This window comes from Coloeus monedula, assembly GCF_965178545.1.
Source record: "Coloeus monedula genome assembly, chromosome: 2".
Lineage (NCBI taxonomy): Eukaryota > Metazoa > Chordata > Aves > Passeriformes > Corvidae > Coloeus > Coloeus monedula.
In genome coordinates, this window is record NC_138782.1 from 43,058,574 (window position 1) to 43,079,079 (window position 20,506).

Here is a 20,506-nt window from a genome sequence, read left to right on the forward strand (position 1 = left end):
ATCACCTAAAACGCAAATTAACTGTTTCCAAAATAAAGCGAGATCCAAGGGGGCAAATATGTCCTCCTTCTTTGGTCACTACCGTCTTTGTCACCAGCTCAGCTGACTTTCTGCCTTCTTAGTTATTTTCCTGATCATGTGGCAGACGTTGCCATCGGACTCAGACAGGGAGCATGAAAGTCAAGTCTAGGCTGGAGGGCAGCATTATATCACAGGTAAAATGTAAAAGCACTTAAGGCTTTATGCAAGCTCCCTGCCAGTTCTGGTAATGTTTCAATTAATCTCCAATGTCTCCTGCATTAGCAGGACCTGTATTACTCATCAGAAATGACTGGGAGTGTGATTCCTGCTTTCAGTTCAAATCAGAAGAGTCTGATCTGAAACTGGAAATGTTTGTGATTACAGAAACTATACAAAATAGCCAATCTTGAAAAATAACTACACCTATTTTAAGCATCTTGTACCTTGCAGGAAATCTGAGTGCATCAAATCTTGCAAACATGATTATTTTTGTGGTTTAGAAATTGAATGGCTGTGGTGCCACACAACTTTTCCAATGTACTTCGATAAATTTTGAACAGCTCATTCCCATTTCTAAAATGGAAGCCTAACCAAACAGCAATTAAAAACCCCAACCAATCTATCTTGGCAATAGAAGATTTTTTTTGCTGAAGAAAAATCTGTTGTGAATTTATACTGGCCCAGCAATAGTCTCAGTATAACAAATTCTCCTTCTGATGCAGGAAGGCTGTGATTCCTGTAACTTTTGGTATCATGAAAGGACCTTGTACAGAAAGATCATCCTATTTTTCTCTTCCCAGCCACATACCACACAGATGGATATAGCTTGGTTAGCTTAGGGAGAAAAACAGATTGCTAGATTATACCGAGAGACACTGGTATTTGATAGTAGAGAATGGATGAAGTATTGAAAGACAATAGCTTTTTGTTTTTCTTATAAGGACCAAAACAAGCAAAGGAAGACACACATTTGAAGTAGTGTATTGCAAGTACTAAAATTTTTGATTTTCATCACTCCAAGAAACAGGCAATTACCCGAGAAATTAACTTCTTGCTCCTTCATTGATTGGAAGCAGATACGAACATCTCATGGGTCAAATACAGCAAAGAGCCCAAGCCATGAAACAGCTGTATGACCCAAGCCCACTCCCACAGGGCTGCCTGAAAGGAGCAGCACTTGCCAGTGATGCAGAGCCACCTCTCCCTGAGCTCAGGACAAACTGTTTGGTCCTCCTCCATTGCCTTGTCTGTAAAAATGAGAAAGCCTTTCCTACATCTCCCAGAATAGGGGGGATTGGTACTAGGAAAGCCCAAGATGAGAGATGTTTTTTTACCTCAGTGAAGTCAACAATACAGCTCTCACTGATTTCAGCACAGTAAGGATTTCATGCAAGGATTTTTCTTTTCAGTCTTATCACAGAATCATGGAATGGTTAAGGATGGAAGGGTCATATAGTTCAACCTCCATGCTCAAGCAGGGTGCCCTAGAGCACTCAGCATTGTGTCCAGATGGCTTTTGGAAATCTCCAGAGAAGGAGACTCCACAATGTCTCTGGGCAACCTGACACCAGATTTCCCTCTTAAGCCTTAATCCTGTTCTGATGCAGTGCACCAGAGGGAAAGCACTCCGATTTGAAGCAGCTAGAAAAAAAAGATATGTATCCCAGTAATGAGCCAAAGTATAGTGTGCACCAGTCCAAGACAGACACCAGCTTCTGTCAGGAGAAAAACAACTGCTGTGACAGGACCAGGAATAGGAAAGTTATGGTAATAAAGGCTGTTTGAGTGCCAGTAGCCTGGTTTCTGCCTTGCCCGTCCTGTAAAGGCAGCAAGGGAGAAAGGACTGCTTCCCAGGACACACTTAATATTGAAGGCTTTGAAATGTGATCCTACCTCAGGAGCAACAAAGTTGGCTGTGTAGCAGGGAGTCATGAGCAGCCCGTTCTCCGCTCTCAGTTGCTTGGCAAACCCAAAGTCACAGATCCTGATGGAGTCTGGGTTTCCTGACTCATCCATGTAGAGGATATTACTTGGCTTGAGATCTCGGTGCACCACCTTAAGAAAGAAGAGTGAGAAACGAGTGAGAAGAGGAGGTCAGGGAGCACTCAGGCTTGGCTGGTACTCTTGGTCTGCTGGTTGAGGTAGGTCAAGAGCTCACGCTGAAAATATTTAAGTTTGGAAAAAAACTTGCTTAAAAGCCTTGGACAAATGAAGGAAAAAAAAAAAAGTTAAAGTCTGTTAAAATGAGAAATAAAATGTTTGACAGCCTCTGCTGGTGTATTAAGAAGGTGGCTGCTGCTTTAAGGGGAGGCAACTTCCTGAGGGTGGTCAAAGTCAGCTGTTGTACAAACATCTTGGTGGTAGAGTCTCCTGGAGCTTGATGGCCCTGAATACTCAGCTGAAAGGTGAAGAAGAAATCACATCATAGGAGGAAAGTGTGTAAGGGTTTTCTTGTGACTGTCCATGTGAGCGACTCACACCTGAAAGGAGGGATTAATTTTTTTCTTAATTTCAAAATGTATTCACAGAACTTCATGTGACTGTGTGTTTTACGAGACATGCTGCATTTCAGTGGCAGGAAAACAGCTTTTATTTGTTATAGCAAGACTGAAAATTCCCATAAAAGCAGAGAAGCCAATGCACAAAATGCACTTTGTTTTAACCATGAAGCAGGAAAAGCAGCAAATATTTGACTAGTTATCCAAACTGCTTGTCCCTGAAATGCAGAAAAGGAGAGATTTTCAAACTGTTGTATATAAAGAGCTTAGACTTTAAAAGTCAGATTTTAACAGCATGTCAGAAGTCTTTCCCCTCAGCTCCTCAAAATGCCACTTCATTTGGAGAGCTGAGCATTTGATTTTCTACCTATCTGCTGATTCAGCCACCCTATTTGAAATGTTGCTAAAAGTTCAGGTCCTGCAATAATGATTGTGATAAAAAGTATACAACTACTATCTCAAGAAGGTACATGAACTTGAAAGTCACTGTAGTGTGGGAAAGAAAATACTACTTTGACATGCTTCAGATCAGTGGAAAATGGATAAAAAGCCTATGACCCTATTTCACAAACCAGATGTAATTATAAATATGGAGAAAGTTTTTTGGGGGGAGGGGAACATATTAACATTTCAGAGAAGCAAAATCACAACTATTTTCTCTTTCTAAATTATTTCTAAACATAGTTGTATTTTAAGGAGGTTGATGCAGCTAAGCCAAAAAAGCAGTGCTTACGCCCTGAGAGTGCAGGTAGTCCACAGTCCTGGTGATGGTGCACAGCACAGCGCTGGCCTCCCGCTCTGAGAAACACTTCTGCCGAAGAATGCGGTCCAGCAGCTCGCCTCCCCGCATCAGCTCCATCACCAGGTACACGAATTTCCCATCATCATAGACCTGGAACAGCCATACCATAAATACATGCTTTAGACCCATTAACTTGGTAAAGGTTGGTCCTTTAATCACAGTGTTGGCTTGCTTGTGTGAGATGTTGCAAGAAGAAAGTGTCAGCAAATGTGTGGGAAATGTGCTTATTATGCCTAACAACAAAAAAGAAAACTTTATAAAATGACTTAAGTCATCACTGTTTTCTTGTGTCTGTAGCAGCTTGCTGATTTGTCCACACAGAAATGTAGCTTTCCTGGTCTGCTATCATGGCAGCAGAGCAGGCTCAGCTGTTAAAAACAGCACCACTCCACACAGCTTCAAATGTCTGCTGGCTCTCACCCAATCATTCTTCTCAGTAGTGTTCTCTCTTTCCACTTCCACAGGGTAACATTTGCCATTTCAAATATCAATATTTCCCTTTGACTCAAGATCAGCTGAAGAACTGTATTATACTGTTGGCCAACACTTGCATCGAATGATATTATATAGTTTATATTTGCAATTCTGGTGAAAATTGTTCATATCAGGTACAAGACACATTCAATGTCAATGGCAATTGGTAAATTGTCATTTAAATTGGAGGACAACCATTTTCATGTCATCATCCTTTATCTGGACTGCAAATAATAGGCAGTGTTATAGTCATCAATGCTAAATGTTTCTGGAAAGGAATATAAAACCTTATTTTGCACAGATTTTGGGATACTCTTTAACACTTAGGAATTAGGTAAGACTTTCCTGAGAGCACGTGATCAGCAGATTTTTATAAAATTCACTAAGGTCTAAACCATAATACACTGGCCACTGACACAAGCAGGATTTTGTTCTGTAAACTCTGAATCTGACACGGTGTGGACTATCTTAGGTGAGACTTCAGACAGCAAAATTAAAACATCTCTGACTAAAGACCATTACTCCATTTAAGCAAAGTGAAGGCTATTTTTCATATGAAATGATGAAGAAAAATACCTTAATGACTTCTCAGGCTGCTTGAGTAGAAGGTAAATAGTCCCTGGCATTAAAACACTGTCGCAGTGACTCTGTGAGCTCTCCTCTCCCCAACAAAGCAGACCTCACAGGCTGCATGGGAATGGCTGCTGCTTGTGAAAGATCATCTCCCTGTCCAGCAGCACCACTGTGTGTGTTCAGCAGTGTCCCAAAACACCCAGCTAGGGAGATCCCCTTTTAAATAGTGCTGCCAACCCAAACCCATTTTGTTGTTCTCCAGCACTGTGCCCCTTTGGTTTATTTATGGTTTGTTAGACAGTAACTGGAGAATGCGTAACCTGAGCAGTCTTTCCAAATGCTATCCAGTAATTTGTTAAGTCATGTTTTTCTCTTTGATTTCAATGGGTCTGGTTTTAGCTCTGACCTTCAACTGAAGAATTTTCCAGACATGGACTAATAAGTAAGCCTGACTATAAGATGAAAATCATTTAATGCTGAAGTGCTCAAAGACTACTCACATCTTTAAGAGTAATGATGTTTGGATGCTGTCCATATCGCAAAAGTATCTCAATTTCTTCAGAAGGGTCTCTCTTGCTCTTATCAATTATCTGGAATAAATGAAGCACAGTGCAGTCAAATACTGGTTTGCAGCACTAAGCATAAACCAACCAATTCCTACAGTTTAAACAATTTAATATTCAAAATTCCTCTAGTAATCATTATTCTAGGAGAGGACGTGCAAATGAGAGCCATGCTGACTGTCTGCCAAAGCCAGATGGAGCAATAATTAGTTTAGATTCTGGAGGTGTAGGTCCTCTTTTTGATGCCTACAGTTCTGTTTACCCATAAATAATGGCAGTTACAGGAAGTGTCATTTAGAAATCAAACAACCTTGAGAGTTTTAAAATAATAGTAGTTTTAAAATGTTCTCTTTGACATAAAAAATTGATGTAATCATAATATTGGCACATGCTTGTATATATGCTGATAAATTAATAAAAACTAATTGTCATATGTATTTGTCAGAAATAAAAAATGTATAGACATTTCTGTCAGGGGAGATTTGAATTGAAGCTATGGGCAATCACTTGGCTCTTTGGGCCAAGCTGTTGTACTGAACAACAGAGTGACCACAGATTGCATTTGGCCATGTAACCAAACTCCCCACCCATTCCTAAACTGGAAAGAAATCTGCTTTATAGATCACTTTCATGTAGTCAGCATCTTTTGCCTTATCAGAAAGTATAGTAAGACATGCAAACTTTTTAGTTTTGTAGCAGCCAGTCTTAGAAAAACATGACACCTGGTGCTTAGAGAGCATCACTGCATGGAAAGCCAGCTATGAGGAGAGCACTGACTTCTCCTCAGTGATTCTGTTACCTGTACTTGGGATGTCAGTCAAAGAGCTTTAGTCATTTGTCCAGTTGAGTGCATTGATTAATGTTTCTCACTTTGCAGATTTAAATGATCAATATGAAACAAAAAATAATCTTAAGGGAAGTCTCTGCAATTTTGGAATCTCAAAAGCAACTGCCCAGGAAATGGCAAAAGACTCATTCTACTGGAAACTCATTAGGAGTACACTATTTCAGCTCTATTTCTTATTACTAGAAAACAACAGCAGTACTTTTGAGTAACACATTTACCGAAGTGGAATGGGTGGCATTTTCAGAAAATCGTAATTCCATTATCGCCTTGGATTTCAAGGCTTCCAAACTTAAATGGGGTTAGTTCTCTCCAAGAACTAGGCACAGAGCACAGATTTAAAATGATGGTGTTATCAGGGTAAAGACAGCTTTTTAAAAACCTCTTTTGCTAATGAAGATAAATGCCTGCCTGCTTTTTTATAAAATGCATGCATTTTTCATGGTTTAATTATGGTGATACAAATTCAAGTACATGAGTAGAATCTTATGCATTAGCTATAATAATGCATTACTGCATATATATCAGAGGTTTCATAGTCATCATGACTGGCATGTATGTGCAGTGATAATGATGGTCAGTAGTTGTCCATGGCTCAGGTATGGATTTGATGCCATGTCAGTGATTTGGTGTTGGATTAAAAGACGTGTGACAAATCAAAGTGCAAAAGGCAGCCAATGCAGGTAGATTGTTGTTGTCCACATTTGAATAAATAAAGGAAAACCACAAGAACAGGTGAATGAAAAAAAATAATTCTGCTGCTGTTCTCCCAGTTTAGTTGAGAGATTACCAAGAATCCAATGAAGTCCTGACCAACTGACTCCTCAGGAATACAACCACAGTGACTGAATATGTCTCACTCAAACAGTAACTCTAACATACAAAAAGATCCTCAGGGTCACTTCCTTGGCTAAACTAATATACCTCTTATCGAGTTACTGGAGTAACTCACATGTGCCCCTGTTAGCATCTGCCTGCCTTGCACAAACCAGCAGAACCTCCTGTGGCAAGTATTGCCACCCGTGTGAAGTACCACTATCACTGTGTTACTGTAGCAAGCTATACATTCCAGATTCCTTTTCTGTTGCAGCTCCCCGTGGAAGGAAATATCCAGAGCTGTGGAAAATTTTAAGCAACTATTAATAATGCAGGACTATAAATGCATATACATGGCCTAAAAAAGTCCAACCCAAAAATAGTCTCAGCTATTGACAAAACCGAAACCAACATAACCTGAAGCACTCTGCTACCGATGTAGCAGTAACAGCAGTAGATGACTTTTAATGCTTCTAACTCACAATATGCAATGTAAATACAAACAGCAAGACAGTCCCCCTAAATATGCACGCCTTTTGTTTTAATGTGTGTGCAACCTGCAATACAGTGATTAGGTGGACAGACAAGCTACCCAAAACCACGCCACAAATCACTGTCAGAGCTATGAATGGACCTGCCAAATTCCTCTCAGTCCCTGGGTAGTTTGACTGGACAGACCAGAACAATTTTTTTCTTCCACAGCAAGAGTCTGTCACCCTGACAGTGCCTCTCTTCAGCGTGCCTGTGACTTACCCTTGGCCCATGACTGATTAAGCAGCAGAGGAGGTGTCTGCTGCAGCTGCAGCAGAAATCTCTCTGCAGTTCAGACTGGCTGCAGTATGCAAAGTTTCTTTATTCATATGTGGCAATGGCCACAGCAGTTCATTAAATATGCCCCAGAGCTCTGCTGTGATACCCAGTCTTCCAGATCTTCCTTTTGACGAAGTCATAGAATCATTGAGGTTGGAAAAGATCTCTTGAGATCATTAAGTCAAATAAGTAACCCAGCATTGCCAAATCCACCACTAAACCATGTCCCCAAGTGCTGTATCTACATGTCTCTTAAATGCCTCCAAGGATGGTGACTTCACCATTTCCCTGGGCAGCCCGTGCAGTGCTTTACAATCCTTTCAGAGAGTTTTTTGCTGTGTTGTTAAATGCACCCAGAATTTCCTGTGGTAAAAACCAGTATTTGCCACCCCAGTCCCTGTTTCCTCTAAGACACTGTGTTTTGCATGAATACAGACTCTTCTCTGTTCCTCTCTGTGACAGTACATGAACCTCCAGCAGCTCTTCCTGTGCAAGGAATATGTCTTTCCTTTAGGAAACTCATTCTGATTTCATTCAACTAAAATGCTGAATTCAACTAAAATGTTGAATGTTCACTCTCTAGAACTCACAGAATTAAGGGAAGATCTCAGCTACTAGTCCTGAGAATCTGAGTAATAGGTAATGATGCTGCTTTTCTATTTCTCTCTTTAGATGTGTGGTGAAGAAGACCAAGTCAAAAAGCCACCATAATGCATAAGTAACTTTACTGAAAATACAGTGTGAGCTCCACCGTACCTGGGCAGAGAAGAGCTGTGACACACGAGGGTCTCCTATTGCCCTTCAGAAGAGAAAGAAGCTGAGCATAAGGTAAACAGACTTTTCTCTGTGCATTGGACACCCAGGGATTGTTCAGAAATGCATCTGTGTCAAACAGTGTATGAAACAATTCCAGAGTAAAATGGGCTCAGCACACTCAATAGTGTTCTTTGTTCTGATAGGGCACTTGTTTGTTCCTTGACTATCACATCCTTTGTGTGACTGACAGAAAAAGGTGCCTTTTCTTTCCTCAATGGGATTTAAGGTAATAACCTCATGATATTTTAAAGTCAGTCAAGCTCCTTTAAAGGACAATACTGAACACTTTCTCTATTAACAAAGAAAGGATCAGGACGGAATATTTTCAAAATCCCAATTAACACATCTGTCCAGTTTTTACAAGTCCTTCTACAAGTCTTCTGCATGGAAAAAATCATCCAATTATCTTTTACTAATGGGTTTTCAATGGCTTTAGCCTTGCCAGAGCAGACTGATGAGTATAAAAGAGAGTATCAGTAAAATTCTGTGTGGGTAAAGCCTTGCTGAAATTGGCACAGCAACTAAATAGACAGTATATATATATATTTGCTTGTTGCCTTTTTGTGAAGGTATTTGCATGTTTCCAGCTGTGTAGATAAATCTCTTCTTCTGGACCTAGTTATGCCACTAGCAGATGTTGGAGCCTTCAGCTGTTTGATACCACCCACCAGCTGGGACTTACAGCCTTTACAGCCCTGCCAAAGAAACAGCACGTGTGAGCACTCCCTAATCTGCTTTCCCTGAACCAGCCCTGCTAATACAAATTGCCTTTTCAAACACTGAAATTAACCTGAACGACTGTGCACAAGAAGAAGGGAGAATGGCTGTGTTTCTCACATGGAGTTCTCCATCACTACAGTTGTGAGATTGGAAAAAGGCAAGAGGTGGGAGGAGACGGTTTAACTGCCTTTGCTGTCTGGAAAGTGAACAGCCTAAAAGAAAAGGTGAGAGAAAAGCAAGAGAGCGAGAAAGAGGACAGAAAAGAAACATGAGATGATGGGAAGAGCAGTGATATGAACCTGAGGGAAAGGACGGGGCTCTGGACAGGTTAAGCTGGAGCTAGCCAGAAACTAGCTCTGGAAACTGCTCTGTTGGGTCTTTCTGTGGCGGGGAGAAAGGACTTTGTGCATCTTTAATGACCAAACAAGACTGTATTAAAACATTTGCTTGGCTCTGACTTGATTTTTCTCTTTAAGTGAGACAAGACTCAAAAGCTGTCTGATCATGTCAACTGAAATGGGTGATTGTAGCCACCTTCCTTCCTGCGGAAGCTGAATGCACCCACGACTGTCACAGTGTTTTAACCCTTAACACCATGGTGTGTGCCACAACAATGGACTGCAGCAAAAATTCTCCATTTTATTTTATAGATTCATTCCACAACAAAACCCACAAACACGGGGAAGCATTGAAGGCACACCCTTGCAGCACGGGAATAGATAAAAAGTAGGTTGAGAAGCTTTGAATTAGGAGTTTTGTTGAGTCATGCTGCAGAGGCATAAGCCATAGCTCTTTTTCCCCCCAGTCCCAAATGGGATAAGCCTCTGCTCTGTCTTCAGCTGCCCCAAGTGACCTTTCCTGGAAGCTGAAACTGAGATACCAGAGTGTGAACTGAGGCAGCTGAGCTACTGGTACAAGTCCCAGTCTGCTTCTCCAGCAACATAAAGTCCAGCAGAAGGTAGGGCAGACACCTGGGCACTGTCACAACTTGTACAGCCACAGCTGAGGCTGCCAGTGTGTTTAGGCAGTGAGATGACGTAAAGCTCCTTTTGACCAATACTAGGGAACTTCTAATGGCTTTGTGAAAAAAGCATGGAGGAGGAAGAGAGTTCTATACACTTTAAAAAGCTGCTTTATTTTCTGTTCTATAATGTTTTTTTCTATAGTCTGTTTGGAGAGTAAGCATGGGTTAATTTCCTTTAAGAAAAGACTCATTACATAGTGTGATGTGATAGTCCCTGTAAAAATCCTTCACTTTTCTGAGACGTGAGGGATGAGCAAAGGGAGAATTAATTTTGTGTCCCTTTGCACATTATATCTACACTGTGATGTATTTGAAAATTCAGGGCACCACTAGTGGAAGTGACTATAGGTGGGATTTGCTTCTCTTCTGAAAAAAGGAGGTGTGACAGCACACAGAGATTTCAACCTGACAGTTTCATCTACAATACTAATTCCAAAGAAAGTATCACAGAGAGAGTTTCCTGCAATTCTGTGCTGCTGGAAAACGTACAGGTTTCCATTTCAGTAATATTTCCTTCTAAAAATAAGCTCTATTCATGCCAAGCATCTGTTTTAATTTGGTTCCTTTTTTGAGGTCAAATAACTCAAGCTGGATGAAAATCACTGCAGAAAGGCTAATATTATTTAAAAGAACATGGTATAATTTTACAGTTAAGATGTCTCCAAGGAGAACTTTTCCAAGCCTCATAGTTTCTGAGGGACTATTTGCTGTGCTATTAGTTTTGATTAGCTCCAGAAATTCATTCCCTCCATCCATGTTTAAATCTTTCAGGAAAATAGAGAAATTACTATTAGAAGAAACAGGCCTAATTAGCAATACTTTTCTGAAATAAGGACTGCCCATCCAATCAAGCTGTGCAGGTGAGACATTAAACACTTCTGCACACAGAGCATGCCCACTTGCTGACACTGTTTGCTGACTTAGCGCTCCTAAGCTGTCAGCTGGAACTGTTAATTAACTGTTCTTGTTAATTAGCACTTATTGGGTAGCAGACATTTTCCAAGCAGAGCAGAAACAGTAACAAATTTATTTCAATAGCACCCATGAAACAGAAAAGCTCATTTTAGGGAGAAGTCTTCAGTTTTGGAGGCAGAATAGCTTGGTGGGAAAGGCTCTGCACTGTTTCAGTCTGCTCTGCTCAGCACATTGTCCTTGGATCAGACTGATGAGTTTTCAGTCCATCAAGAAACTGCAGTGCTGCTCCCACCTTCTTCTACAAAAAGCTTCAGGGATGGAAAACAGTGTATCATATTCAGAATTTACAAAAGGGGAAAATTATTACGTCAGTACGGAAGACAAATACAAGAAGCATAGTTTGAATGTCCCCAAAAGAGAAACAGAGGCACAAAGGACCACATTCTGTCCAAAATACTTTCGGTATTTGGCAAGAAAACTATCAAAGAGAAACATCATATTATTAAGCTGTAGAAAAGCTGCTGCCTGATCCTAGGTCTCAGAAAAGATCTAGTTAGCAGCGAGAAATACCATAATCTCACATTCTTCAGAGGTTCAGCCATGCCAAGGAAAGAGACACTGTGAGCTTTGTGATGAAGTGGGAGAGAGGCTGCAGGAATCCTTAAACCAGAGATGTACAACCACTACACATTTAATATTTGCTTCAAAGCTGAGATTAAGAGGTGACCTGCACATGTTTCTGTATTTCTACCTGCCCTCTCTGATTATTTTGTTAAGACTTAAGCAATGCTTTGACCCCATTCAGCCCAAAAATCCTGACCCCATCAGGATCATTGAGTCCAACTCCTATCTGAACTCAAATCAAAACAATAGAAAAGTGAGACTCGTTGAAGTTTTTGCTGGTATTTCAGAAACCCCAAATCTTAAAAAATGAGGATGCCATATAAAATATGCTATGTTGCCTCCTATTATGGTGAATGTACGGAACTGCTCTGGTCCAGCGTGGAAGTTAGGTCCTTTGATAAAAGTTTTTGAAGTGGGAAAACCGAAATAGCCTTCAAAAAGACTGTCACAGATCAGACATAAGATCCTCATAGACAATAATAATCTATCACCCTTTGATGCTTCATCCATTGTCCTGTAAATCATTTTCTCTTTCCATCACATCTAGAGGACACCCTCCATGCTGTTCATAACCTCTCTTAGTATGGTAACTAGCCCTTATTAGGGCTATTAATTCTGGTTTCTTTGCAGAGCGCTCTGGAAAACAACCCTCCCTATGCCAATTCAAAGAAGGACAAAGATTTGTGCTTAAATCTGCTTTGAAGCCTGTATCTCCTACATGGCACTCTGTAGGCTACAGAATCCGGTGCACCACTGCCAAGAAGCTTGCGTGTGCTTCAGACACTCAAAACCATCTTTTACTTAGGTGTCTGGGCCACATTATTTCCTGATGCCCAGCTTTATAAACCAAATTCCATGGGAGAACCTGGTAAGTGTTCTCTGCAGTCTATCAAGGTAAGAAGGGATCTTGTACCTCTGACCCTGCATTTTGTAAGGCTGCATTTCCACTAATATGAGAAACCCAACTTCTTGGCATGTGAGGGGGAAGATGTCTAGGTCATCTCCTTGAAGAGTCTGCTTTACCAACTGCTCTCACAATCAGACTTTTTTTTTCCCCTGAAAATCCCTTTTTTAGCTTCAAGACATTCTGTCTTCCTTTGCTGTCTTTAGCAGCCAAATGGTTGTCATCCATCATTTATATCACCTTAGAGATATTTATAGATTTTGATTGCATTCCTCTGGGCTCTTGTCTGTCTTACATCACACGTATCTGTAGCTCTCTTGGTAGAGCTTGCCTTGCAATTCTTGCATATTTTCTGTTACAGATTTTCTCTAATTTGCTTATATTCTATCTTAAACCATGGATATCAAAAGAGCGCATGATCTCATAGAGTTCAGTATTCCTACTCAGGTACTACAAGAAAAAACTCATTTATATGCAAACATGTTAGTAAGATAGAAATCTATAGGTCTGCATAAGAATTTTATTAATAAAACTGTAAATACACTAGCAACATATTTATGAAATGCTTGTCTGGTGGTGGCATTCAAATATTTGTATTTCCATCCTATGAATTATTTGAAAACACTGAGCAGTTGCATTACATATTCAGAGAAGGAAAGCAAATAGTAATGAAAAATTTTGGGAAGATTGCAGTCAGAGACACTTTCTCAATAAAATACTAGAAAGTATCTTTCAGAATTGTTAGTATGATCTTGCAGAGGCAAAAAATTTGCTCTTCACAGATAATTTGATAAGCCATCTTGGGGAAGAGCAAGGACAGTTAGGGGCTTCCAGAAGCATGGCTGACATTCTTATTTCCCTTCACTTGGCTAACAGGTTCGATAATGAGGTCCTTTTATATAACATTATATTCTTCCTGATGCGATTTTTTCCCCAAGTGCAAGATGTGACAGAGGCCTACCCTTACCCATACAAACCTGACTGTGACATCCACCCAGCAAAGTCAAGGGGGGCTTGCATTACTAGGGACTGAACGAGAACTGAGACAGCACCTCAGCATCTGATCCATGCCCATTCAGCCCATCCTCTCTCTTTCAGAGTCCTGATAGTGCTCTGCTCCACCAGCAGGAACTTCTGCTAAATTTCAAAGCTAAATTTAAAGGGGATGCATTACCAGTGGTTCTGACCTGGAGATTGCTGCACATACCCTGGGGCCTGACCCCTGTACCATGTTCTGGTGCAGGCAGAGGGAGGAAAAGGCTGGACAAGCAGTAGATGACAAGCAGCTGGTTTGACAAGCTGGCAGACTCAGGGCCAAGAAATCTGAGGTCAGTCAGCAAACTTTCCATTGACCTGCCTATTTAAATACTGATATATTTATCCATTTTCCAGCAGACACTAGGTACCTCCCAAACAGACAAGAATTGATACAGAGCCTTCCCTGAAATTTTCACTACCTCTTTCACTTCAGCGACTTTCTATGGTTAAGGAGAGACAATTTTAAGCAAATCTCTCTAGATCTACAGACACCTTAACTTTCAAGGAGATTTAATGATGTTTGGACTGTTTTTTTTATTTCACTAAATAAGATTCCTATTTTCTTTACTGTATTCAGCACCAAACTCCTGACCTAACCATAGTACAGGCTAAGGAGAAAATGTAGAGCCACTAAATACTACTGTGGAACCTCCTGCCTTCAGATTACTGTGCAATTTTATCTACTTACACTAACCACCTCAAAACAACCAAATCAAGACTGGGAACATCAATGGAAGAGGAAAATGAAGTTTAAGGAAATTATGAATAAACTCCGGAATTTAGATGGATTTTAGTGACTATGTCACTCACTGTTACTACAAATAAATAGACGTATACAACCAGTTTGATTACACAGGCCTGCTAACACTAGCTCTCATGATCTCTGTTTATTGACAGCATGTTGACATCACCTCTCTGCTGGTATTGAATTTTTGTAGCTAATTAAAATGCGCCTTCTCTCCAGTCTGCACATACCAAAACATGCTAGATAGATGTGCTTTCAGTGCTTTGCAATTACCAGAATGATACATGAGCTGTACGATTTACTCGGACTCTAGCATAAACTAACTTGTATCCCAGTAGAAGACATAGATGCAAACTTTGGCTTTGCTCAGAACTGTGGAACATCTGGAGCCAAACAGCTGGTTAGTACATTACAGAGATAGGAAAAACTCATGAGATTCACATGTGTTTCAAGATCCAAATTCCACTGTAATATTGGCATCTGCAAAATTGGACTTGTCAACTGGGTTGATCTCTACTATCTGTTTCTTCTTCAAAGGAGGAAAAAATATTTATCCTGTGTTTTTACCTAGTTGTTTGCCCTGTCTCTAACAGCATGAAGGGACTAAAAACCCACAAGACTTAACCAGTTGGATATTCTTTTGACCTGGAGACGAAGGCGGTTGATATCAAGCTGTTGAATCTGGCACCTAAGCCACCCACCTCTGCAATGTCTGGGGCAGGACTGGGGGTACAACTGGCCCAGCAGCAGAAATTTCTACTTGGCTATTATCTACCAGTAATCTCTCCTGGGGGTCAGGTGTCAATCTAAATAGATAAACTTTCAGAAACAGGGAGATGAAATCAAATCCTTTTCTAACTTACTTAATCTGGTGTCAGTAAGAAGCAGATCCAAAAATCCAGCTTGAAAGCTTCATTAGCGCTCCAAGCTTGAAAGCTGTGCAATAGTTTTAAGTAAAGAAAAACATTTGGAATATGCTAATTGCATCACATGTCTGGCAGGTTTTGCAAAATCTGATTCACCAAGAGCTCTGAACTCCAAACAAGAGCTCTTAATCTGTTTAGGCTTCCATTGCAAACTTTCTTCCACCCACAGAAACCCCTCCTGTCTCCTCTAGCATCCTTCTTTTACTTAATTAACTTATTTTCTATAGATACTGATGTGCCTTAATACTTCGATCTGATTTTCCTTTGCTCCTGACCTCACCATATACACCCATGTGAAGTATGTGACTATGACAATGCCAGTTCTCTTTGCTATTGAAAATCATTAAGCCTGCTGTAGTCAAGATGATCAATATCATAGCAGAAGAATCTGTAACACAATAGAGGTCCATCAGAGAAACACTTGTTTTCCCGTCTATCTTCTTTCTACCAGAGTCTTATGAAGCATCCAACTTAGAACATTCTGTGATTCAGAAAAATTAACAAATACTTACTTGTGTTTCAGAACTTTTTACTTTTTTTCACCAGAGAATGAGGTGGAAGGAAAGTTAAGAGTAAAATTTTAAAAGCTCCTCAGAGTATGTACGTGCAGTAGAATATGACACATGGACTTGCTAAACCAACATCTACCTGCACTGACCTAGATAGGTGCCTATTAGTTTCAGAGTAGACTCAGCTGGCAGGAAATCTGACTGTCTACAGGGTTTTTTCTCTAGCATAGTAGTGAAATGCTCTCAGAAGTGGAGATATGTCTGAATTCTGAAATACTGCACTTAGGAGCCTGAGGGCATGTCTAAAATAGCTTTAGAGTTTATTATTAGCATTTCATTTTTACAGATGACACAGAAGAAGAGGGAATAGGTTGCAAGAAAATTCTCTTCTTCAGCAGGCTCCAGGACTGGATTTACAAAGGCAGTACAGCTGCCTACAGGTGCTGAGAGGTGTCTGGGGAAAATTCCAAAAGCTCCTCAGTGAGCAACGTGCCTAGTCTCAATGAGCTCTGAAAAGAGTGAAATTCCAGATCTGTTCAGATGCTTTTACAACACCAGCAAAGAACTTCTTTGCACTGCTATACATCTAATTATTTCTACAAGATGCCCCCCAATTAGTAGCAGATGGCCATCAAAAGGAAAAGGGATGATTTTCCATTTTAATAAATATATTCTCCTTCTGGGCTAGGAAAGGTTTTGCTTTTCTGACTGTAGCTCTGACTCAAGTTACTCTGGCCAGGTAATTTCCTGTCTCAGTAAGACACCACACAATAATAGTAAATAAGGTGAGTGGCAGTCTGCATTGAAGGATTATTTACTTCCACAGTGACATGATGTGTGTCTTCCCGCAGTGATGCCACCACGTAATTTCCCTAACTCCTTCCCTCCCACCAGTCTCCCCTGGGGGAGACAGGATGCTATTCTCTGATGTGTTGGCAGTTCATCTGAAAGAGGGAGCTTTTAATGAGGTGGTGCAAGGCAAGTGGGGCTGCTGCCTATCACACAAACTATCACTGCAGATACTTTTTCCTGTGAATGTTAGGTACTTGAAAACACTGGGAAAATTATACTTACTAACACAAATGAAAAGAGCCTAATTACAGTGATTTTTATAGAGGGAGTTAAAGGATGCATGTCAGAAGGGACTGATATATAATTATGATAATATCTGCTGCGACTCCTGTGCTATCTAATTACTTGAAATGGGTGGCATTGTGCAATTTTTTTGAAAGCGAGCTACTCTGACAACAAAATGATATAATCTTATTATGAAATTACAATAAAATTGAAAGAAAAGTAAAATTAATATATTGGTAGGAGTAATAGTCAAAGATGCAGCACTAAATGTGCTGGAAAGAGAACAAACAGAAACCCACCAACTGTCTCCAACCCCAGATCTGTGCTACACATTTGACTCACACTGTGTCAGAAACTGAGATGCTGCACATGTTGCCTACACTGGCAGTCAAAATCAAGACATATTTACATGACACGAAAAGAGTTGTAAGAAGTGGAGGAAGAAGTAAAAAGAGAAAATATTAAAAAAACGGGAAAGAGCATAAACCTAGTGCTAAACCACAGTGCTGAACTCTTCTGGAGTTTTGAGTGTCTCCATGCCTTGGCTTTTTTCTGGATCCTCTGAGGTACCCCAAACACCCAGCTGCTGAGCATGCTGGACCCTGTCAGATTTGGGCATGCAGACTTCTTCGAGGGATGAAGTTTTTCTATTTTGGTTTCCCAGTGGCTGTATTACACTGATAAATCTGTCCACAATACTTGATATAAATGAATTATTAAAGTTATTACTTTAATTTAGCATACATTTTGTTCATCATGGATGTATTTAAATTATACAGAACTCATACCTACTATAACATAATGCCATCTGTTGACAAATTACCTGGGCACTGAAAAAACCAGATTTTTTCATTCACTAGAAATAAAAATAGTAGCATATTCATTTGCAAGCCCACAGATCTGCTGGTAAGTCTATGTTCCTGATTATGGTGTAGCGCAGAGAAATCAACCATTGTTTGAACAGTAACATCAACAGATTGTAGGTTAATAGTGTTTTCCAGATTTTTGTGGCCACCATGAGGAAACATGAAAATTTTCATGGATTTTCACAGATACTGCATTGTCATCAGTCTAGCAGTGGAAAGTAAGACTAAATAAAATATTTAATCTTATTCTATTGGCTGTCTGGAGGTAATTTATCTCATGAACTGCAGTTTGGATCACTTCCTTAAGGTCTCATCATCTCACTGAATAGCAAAGACACAATCTCATTTATTAGCAAAATTTACATCTCTTTTCTAAAATTTTAAAATAACTAAAGTAGAGTGGCAGTTGGCTAGATGCCCTCATTTAGTGCAAGTTTGGTAAATACACTTCTCTACGAACTGCAATCTGTTCCCATGAGATGCTGCAGAGTGAAAGGATCTGACCTAACTTCCCCTATCTTCTCAAATTCCTTGTTATAATCTAATCTTGTCCCTTCTTGGTACAAGAACAAAAACATGAAATACTGTTCTAACATATGAGTGTTTTCATTGCTACACTTTTCCTTAAAGGAAAGTGCACTTTTGGAACTCTTCCTCTGAGCTGCAATCTCACAACCACTTGCCACATACCCTGGTCTGTACTGCCCGCTGAAATGGCTGCATGCTGCTCATTCAGTAGCACTGAATAGAGATTATGACAGTGCTCTGAGCATGGCCTTGCAAAGTAGTTCTACTGAAGTTCTTCCCTGTAGGAAAAGGTTCCCTCATCTTAGCTGCTTCCTGGCCTCAGTGGCTGAGGTGACTCTGTTTTATGCACTGCTGTTTGACCAAGTCTGAAGTTCACTGACTTGTCTTTAATGCCCACCTAAATCAATATTTTAAATTTCGGCTGAAGATCGACTTGCTCATTTTGATAGCATTTGTTTTGAATGTAAGAAGAAAAAAAAGAAATCTGAATTTTTGTATGTGGTCATGGTCTTCACTGAAAAATCTGTCTAATTACAACAAAAAAGTCAGATCTAAACAACTTGAGAAAGAAGAATAAATCATGATTCAACTTTGCAATAATTTTATATGTGATTTTTTAAAATTATGATGATTCAGTGTAGGATATGTAAATCTTATTCAGTTTGCAAGGAGCACGGCTGAAGTGATTAACAGGATTTCCATGCAAGACAGTAAAGGTTTTTTCCACTGAGGAATTCTATGTGGCGAGACTGAAGTGTGAAAAAAAATAAAACTTATCATGAAACCTGCCATCTTAAAAAACAGAAAAAGTCCCAAGCAACACCCAGCAACAAGAAATAAGCCAACAAAAAATCCAGTGACTCCACTGCTGCCCAGGCTGGCAGAGCAGTCTCAGCTGCATTTCTGGCATTTACCAGAGGCTTTCTTACCTTCACTGCAAACTCTGTTTCTGTAGCTTTATGAACACATCTCTTGCACACTGAATAGGAGCCAATTCCTATGTCCTCCTTGATCTCGTATCCATCAGTAAAATGAATGTTGTTCCCATGTAACTGCTATAGGGAAAGACAAAAGAAACAAGGTAATCAGGACATGGGTATGTAAAAGCAAAGGCTAGCCTCCTCTTGATGGAGGTGCTTGATCTCTCCTTCACAGAACTCTCTTGTCCTTAGCAGCTTTTCTAAGTCCAGTTAAAAAATCATGAAGCCCTTTACTTAAACAAATAAGCGTGTCTCTTCCCTTTTTACCTTTTTCCAGTCCATAAGATGGAGCTGTCCATGTAGAAATAGCGGCAAAACCACAGTGATTTTCTAAACTACTTTTGGAATGCAGAAAATCACTATCTATTAGAAATTCATAGAAAACTGTGGGGCCAAATCTCCTGACAAACCCACATATCTTGACAATATAAACTGAGGGGCAGATAACTTATAAAATATTAATAGCTTCACAGTCTTCAAGAGAGATACCCCATATATGGGAGCACCTCCAGATCACTGGAGGTCCTGTCTAGAATATGTTTATCTGTGGTTTCTCTGTGAGAGAGAAGTTACTATTTTAAGTCCTTAATTCATATTTGGAAAATGTCTGGGCAGGTAGACTGGTTCAATGGTGAATCCCAAATCTGAGGCTTTGCTGCAAATTCCATCCCAGGACTCAAGAAATGACCAGCACCTCTAAAAATCCTCCAAGAATCCTCTGTCTAAAAATGTAACCTTGCTAGCAAAGTCCACACAGAACCTGCTAAATCATAAGACATGCATGTGTTAGTATTTAATATATTTTTACAAATTAAATCACAGAAATATATATAACATTTCTGGGATGTAATTGCTTGGGTAACATTTCACTTACTGTTGCATAAGAGCATCTTTAAGAGTATGACATATTCCACTGTAAATAATTAAAACAGAGATGAAAACCTACGAAAACCATAGGCAGGGTCTCCCTCCTTGAGGCATGTATACCTGTGGCTGTGGGTAAGAAAAGGGGCTTTTCCCTAGTGAGAATACTGGCTGCATCTTTAAGCAGCTCAGTTCTTTCTCGTCATTCGCTTTTCCTCTGATGTATTGAACCTTTTGTAGCAATTTATTTCTGGTTTAAAGTACAGCTGGATGTATTTTTTTAGGGTAATGGCAGAAAAGAACCAAGTGTCTGGCATGTTCCCCCATCAATCCACCCTGGTTTAGGTGAGTACACCCAGGTTTTTGTGCACTAGCAACAGGAGTAGGGTGGCCTCTTACACCCAGGAGCTTGGGCTCTGTATCTCTGGGAGCCTGTAGCTGTAGTCCATCAAACCCCTTTGCCAGCACAGACTGTGTCATATAATCCAAGACAAAACTGTTGAGAATGACATGCATTCAGTGAAAAAACACTTCATTACCCACCCTGCATGCAAAACTGGAATCCTGTT

The 20,506-nt window shown here is 40.1% G+C and overlaps 1 protein-coding gene and 1 long non-coding RNA gene across 2 annotated transcripts in view; one reads left to right on the forward strand and one right to left on the reverse strand.

Annotated features, from left to right (window-relative positions):
* Positions 1 to 20,506, reverse strand: part of RPS6KA2 (ribosomal protein S6 kinase A2) — a 156,516-nt gene that overhangs the window by 8,561 nt on the left and 127,449 nt on the right. Inside the window, exons 14-17 of the mRNA XM_082302880.1 lie at positions 19,023 to 19,148; positions 4,869 to 4,958; positions 3,253 to 3,411; positions 1,915 to 2,076 (exon numbers count right to left, since the gene is read on the reverse strand). Of these exons, the coding sequence (XP_082159006.1) occupies positions 1,915 to 2,076; positions 3,253 to 3,411; positions 4,869 to 4,958; positions 19,023 to 19,148 (537 nt within the window). The remainder of the gene's footprint in view (positions 1 to 1,914; positions 2,077 to 3,252; positions 3,412 to 4,868; positions 4,959 to 19,022; positions 19,149 to 20,506) is intronic.
* On the forward strand, positions 2,039 to 8,209 carry LOC309586244. Its single transcript, XR_014227356.1, has 3 exons — positions 2,039 to 2,162; positions 3,204 to 3,384; positions 8,074 to 8,209. It is a non-coding gene; the product is annotated as an uncharacterized lncRNA (long non-coding RNA).